The 4,512-nt window shown below is 61.0% G+C and overlaps 1 protein-coding gene across 1 annotated transcript in view; it reads right to left on the reverse strand.

Annotated features, from left to right (window-relative positions):
* Positions 1 to 4,512, reverse strand: part of TNRC18 (trinucleotide repeat containing 18) — a 91,241-nt gene that overhangs the window by 60,456 nt on the left and 26,273 nt on the right. Inside the window, exons 2-4 of the mRNA XM_045284383.1 lie at positions 3,231 to 3,386; positions 549 to 674; positions 3 to 235 (exon numbers count right to left, since the gene is read on the reverse strand). Of these exons, the coding sequence (XP_045140318.1) occupies positions 3 to 235; positions 549 to 674; positions 3,231 to 3,386 (515 nt within the window). The remainder of the gene's footprint in view (positions 1 to 2; positions 236 to 548; positions 675 to 3,230; positions 3,387 to 4,512) is intronic.

Below are 4,512 nucleotides of genomic sequence, written 5' to 3' on the forward strand. Positions count from 1 at the left end.
GCCTCTTGGGTCAGATCCACGACGCTGCGCGGCCCTGCCGCTGCGGCCTCCTCGCGGGCCCGGGGGTCCTTCTTGCCGAACAGTGGGGGCGGCTCTCCGCCGCGGCCAGTTCGTTCCTTGATGGCCCCTTCCCGAGACACTGAGGACGAGCTTTTGTGGAGGCCGCTCGGGGTCCTGGAGGGCGTGTGGGGGTGCAGGGCGCCCGGCGCCCCGGGAGCAGGCAGGTAGAAGCCGTCTGTGGAGGGGAGCACAGCGTGAGCCTGGGGCGAGGGAGGCAGCACTGCCCCCGAGGGGGCAGACTCTGGAAATGGGGTGGCCTTAACCCCCTGAGGCCTCTCTGACCCTGTTTGCCCTCCTGTCAAATGGGAAGAGGCCCTGCTTGTGTCTAGTACTTAATGCTCAGAGAGCCTAAATTGGGGGTCCCTTGAGAGTCTAGGGCTTTTGCAAAGCAGAGCAGGGATGCATTTTGTCTGAGATAACACACACATAGACTCCCCAACCCCAACCACTGCCCTCTCCTTGGGGCCCCAGTTTCACCCACTCCTGACCTTTCTGGGTATCGAAAATGCTGGGCTGGCCCAGCTGGCTGAGGAGGGGGCTCCCGCTGCTGGGAGGCTCCAGGTGGTTCAGGTGGAGGTAGGATGGGTACAGCCCGCTGGGCAGGTGGGAGAAGCCTGCAAGAGAAAAGAGAAAGGTGGGTCAGGAGGCACTTCTGTCAGCCCTTTCTGTTCCTTAGAAACAGGACGCTTCAGGCTCTGGGCCTCTAGGCGGAAGAATTCTGGCAATGATGGGCAGCTCCTGCCCTGCCAGCACTCCAAGACTCCCTCTGCCCAGGCAGCTGCTTGGTGGGTTCCACAGGGAGAGGGTCCTGTGGCTCCAACCAAGAGGAAAATACAATAGCTCTTCTGGCACCTCGGGCCCGATAAGAACGCCGAGTCTAGCTTACCCAAAGTCACACAACAGAGAAGGGAGGTTTCGAACCCGGGTCCCTAGACTGCCGAGCCTAGCTGTGTGGTTCTGGCTGCCCCAGTGCGACCCTGCCCAGATCCGGCGTAAGGAACTCAGCACCTCCCCCTGCTGGGTCTCCCTAGGAGGAATTCAAAACCTTACCAAGAGGCCCAGTGAACTATGTCAGCAATTCCAAACCACCTGCCACTGCAGGAGAGAAAGATGGGGCTTGCTGCTCCCAAAAAAAGATGTACAGCCTTGGAAACTCAGAGGCAGTTCTACTCTGCCCTATGGATCAGAAGCGACTGGAGAGTAGTCAATGAGTTTAAGCCCTAACTGTAGTAAGGAGCCCTGGTGGGGATGTGGGTCAGGCTGTGGGCTGCTCATCACAAGGTCGGTGGTTCACACCCACCAGCCCCTCCACAGGTGATGAGGCTGTCTGCTCCCGTAAAGACTGATAAGTCTCAGGAACCCAGAAAGGGTCGCTGGGGGTTATGTGTCGAACTGGCTGTGTGGCAGGGGGGTGGGTTTGCTCAGTTGGGTTTTGTCTTGTGTCTTGTGTTCGTTTTGTTTAACACAAACTGTAGCAGCCAAAGCACTCAGCTGCTAGCCAAAATTTCGGTGGTTCAAACTCAAGTGCTCCCAGGAAGAGAGATGTGGCAACCTGCTTCCGAGAAAGGGCAGCCTTGGAAAATCCCACCGCGTCAGTTTTTTCTGTTCTGCCCTCCTGGTCCCCGAGTCAGAGCTGACTCAACAGCACTGGGTTTTCACCCTGCCCCGGAAAAGTGGCCACAGAGAAGGCCGCACAGTGTCTAAGGGGACACACAGGGCCGGGAAGCCAGACAAGGGTGTCCCGTGGAAGCTAAGTAGTTGCTGGGGTGCTGAGACACTAAGGGAGTACCTTGTACTATGTAGGGGCCTCGGGTCCTATAAGGGCTCCTGGAGACCACTGAGAACCTGAGTCTCCCGAGCCCCCCTCACACCCTCTGAGGCCAGGGGACAAAGGGCCACCCCTGTCACCCTGGGCCTGCGTTCTCACTCCCGCTCCTGCCGCTGGCAACAATAAGAGTGTGTCGAGCAGTGGGAACCCGGTCCACCCCTGGGCAGCCTTAGCCGCGGCTCTCACGAGGCTTGCTGGGGAGTGAAGGGCTCAGGCAGCAGGGGCTGGCATAGGTCAGCTCGATGGCTGGATCGAGGGTGATGAGTCAGGATGTGGGCAGAAGGGATGCCGTCTCAAGCTAGAGGACAACGTGAGAACAGCAGCTGATAATGAGGGCCCCCGGGAAGGGAGCCTCAGCCCGGAGGGGCTGCCTTGGTGGCCACATCTGTCCGGTGGACAGTTTGACTTAGGAGGGGAACAGGTGGCAGGGCTAGCTCCTTCCAGGCCGAATGTCTCAGCCCTGCCCACCGCACAGGAAGATGCTAGGAGCTCTCTGGACAGACCCCAAACCAGACTCCCTGCGTCGGGTCCATTCTGACTCACAGTGACCCCATAGGACCGAGCAGAACGGCCCCCGTGAATTCCTGGGGCTGTCCATCTTTATGGGACCAGACAGCCTCACCTTTCTCTGGCAGAGCGGCTGATCAGGTTCAAACAGCGGACCACGTGGTTAGCAGCCCAGGCGGAACCCACTACACTGCCAAGGCTCCGTAAAACAGACCCAAGGAGCACACCGAGGCTCAGAAAGGCTGTGAGCCAGGGTGGGCGCACCCTCCAAGACCCAGGAGCACACCCAGGCAACCTAGGAGACAAAGGTGAGCACCCAACACCTGCCGGAGCCACGATGGGGGACAGGGGTCAAGGTGATCCCTGTGCTGACAGGAAACCAAAGCTCCAAAATCCCCCACCCCCCTTCGCCCTCCACTCGGCAGCACGGTAGGAGTGCAGCTCAGGGCCTGCCGGGGACAGCCAGCAGCGACGGGAACCACCACTCTTGGGCATCAGACATTCCCCAAGTCCTCGGTACAAGCAAGGCGGATGGGAGACCTCCTGGAGGGCTGGACCTGTGAGCTCAGCCCTGAGGGATGAAGAAAGGGTGGCCAGGTTGGGGTGGGGGCTGCAAGCCACAGAAGTAGTATGTGCCAAGGTCCTGTGGCAGGAGGAAGCAGTGTAGGTCTCTGGGACTAGCCAGGAGGCAGGCCCAGCCACAGAGCCCAGAGGATACAGGACTAGTACCAGGATGAGGCCCAGTGGCCGCACCTCAACTGGTATAAGGTGACCCTGGAGGGGCAGAGGTGTTTACTCGCCAGTGCTTAGCCCACCCACCTGGCCCACTCCTTACCTTCGTGGGCGTGGGCGGCCCACAGCTGCACCATGGGCAGGTTGCTGGGGGTGGGGGAGCGGAAGGAGAGGTCAGAGGGCAGAGGGCAGGGGCTACCATGGGCTGAGGCCGAGGGCCCCATGCCGCCGGCCACAAAGCTGCCCAGGAAGGCCTCGCCTGTAAAGAGAAGGGCGCCCATCAGGCAGCTGAAGAGCAGCCACCCGTCCTGCCCACCGCCCCAGAGCCCTGCCTCTCCCCCCGCCCAGCAACTGGCCTGGGGCCACTCTGCCATACCCAGGCTGGACAGCACAGGTGGGACCAAGGGTGGCCAGAGGAAACCCAGAGCACAAGGCACCTGGCTCCCTCAACACCAACACCCCTACGCACAGTTCCACAAACCCAGATGGGAGATGCCATTTCCCTACTATTCACGGAAATTCAAGGCTCAGTGGGGGGGGGGCCTCCAGGGGCCACACAGGGCGAGCCTGGACACACCTCCGGTGAACAGCACTCCTAGACCAGGAGTTTGCCCGTTGAGTCAGCAAGTGAAGGGGTGCTGGGGGGTGTCGGGGTGTTCGTCTGCTGCTTAGAATGACAACTGGCTTGAGCCCAAGTGGAAGCCACGGGCCACCCCCTCCCCCGTGCCTAATTTGGCGGGGCGCACTCCCACATCTGACGGAACACCACCCACGCCCACCCAGGGCACCTGCCCAGCTCCAGTGCCACGCCCCTCAGCCCCAAGGGGAAAGCCCTGGCAAATGCCAGGCCGGTGCTTGTGAGGGACCGGTGAGCCCAGGGCAAGGGGCTTCCCCCACCAGGCCTTGGTCTGTTCCTCAGTAAAACGGAGACAAGGGTGCTAAGGGAAGGTAATGACAGTAACCGTATTGATCGCAGTCCAGCTGGGCCCCAAAGCCTGCCACGCTGCCAATGACATCACACACACACACACACACACACACACACACACTGCCACCCTGCCAGTCAGTCAAGGCTGCAGAGTGACCCCCAGGGTCAACAACCATCAGATGCCCACATGACCCACCCCTCTGGGTGACCCCAAGCCCCAGTGGGGGACATTTTGCAAGCAGCACAGCCCGGTGACTTTGCTGAGAACACACAGATGGCAGGTATGACTCGGAGCCTCGGGGGGCACCCCACCCCACCCCCGGGGCTCTCCCCCCACCCAACGGCTCACAGAACCCAGCCAAGGGTCTCAGAGACCCCCCATGCAGGGCTTGCAGAGCCCATCCCAGGGGCCACAGATGTCCAACCCAGCCCCCTGGTGGTTCTAAGAAACTTAGCC

The sequence above is a fragment of the Echinops telfairi genome, unplaced genomic scaffold, assembly GCF_000313985.2.
Source record: "Echinops telfairi isolate 266 unplaced genomic scaffold, ASM31398v2 ScPeMD7_5;HRSCAF=22, whole genome shotgun sequence".
Lineage (NCBI taxonomy): Eukaryota > Metazoa > Chordata > Mammalia > Afrosoricida > Tenrecidae > Echinops > Echinops telfairi.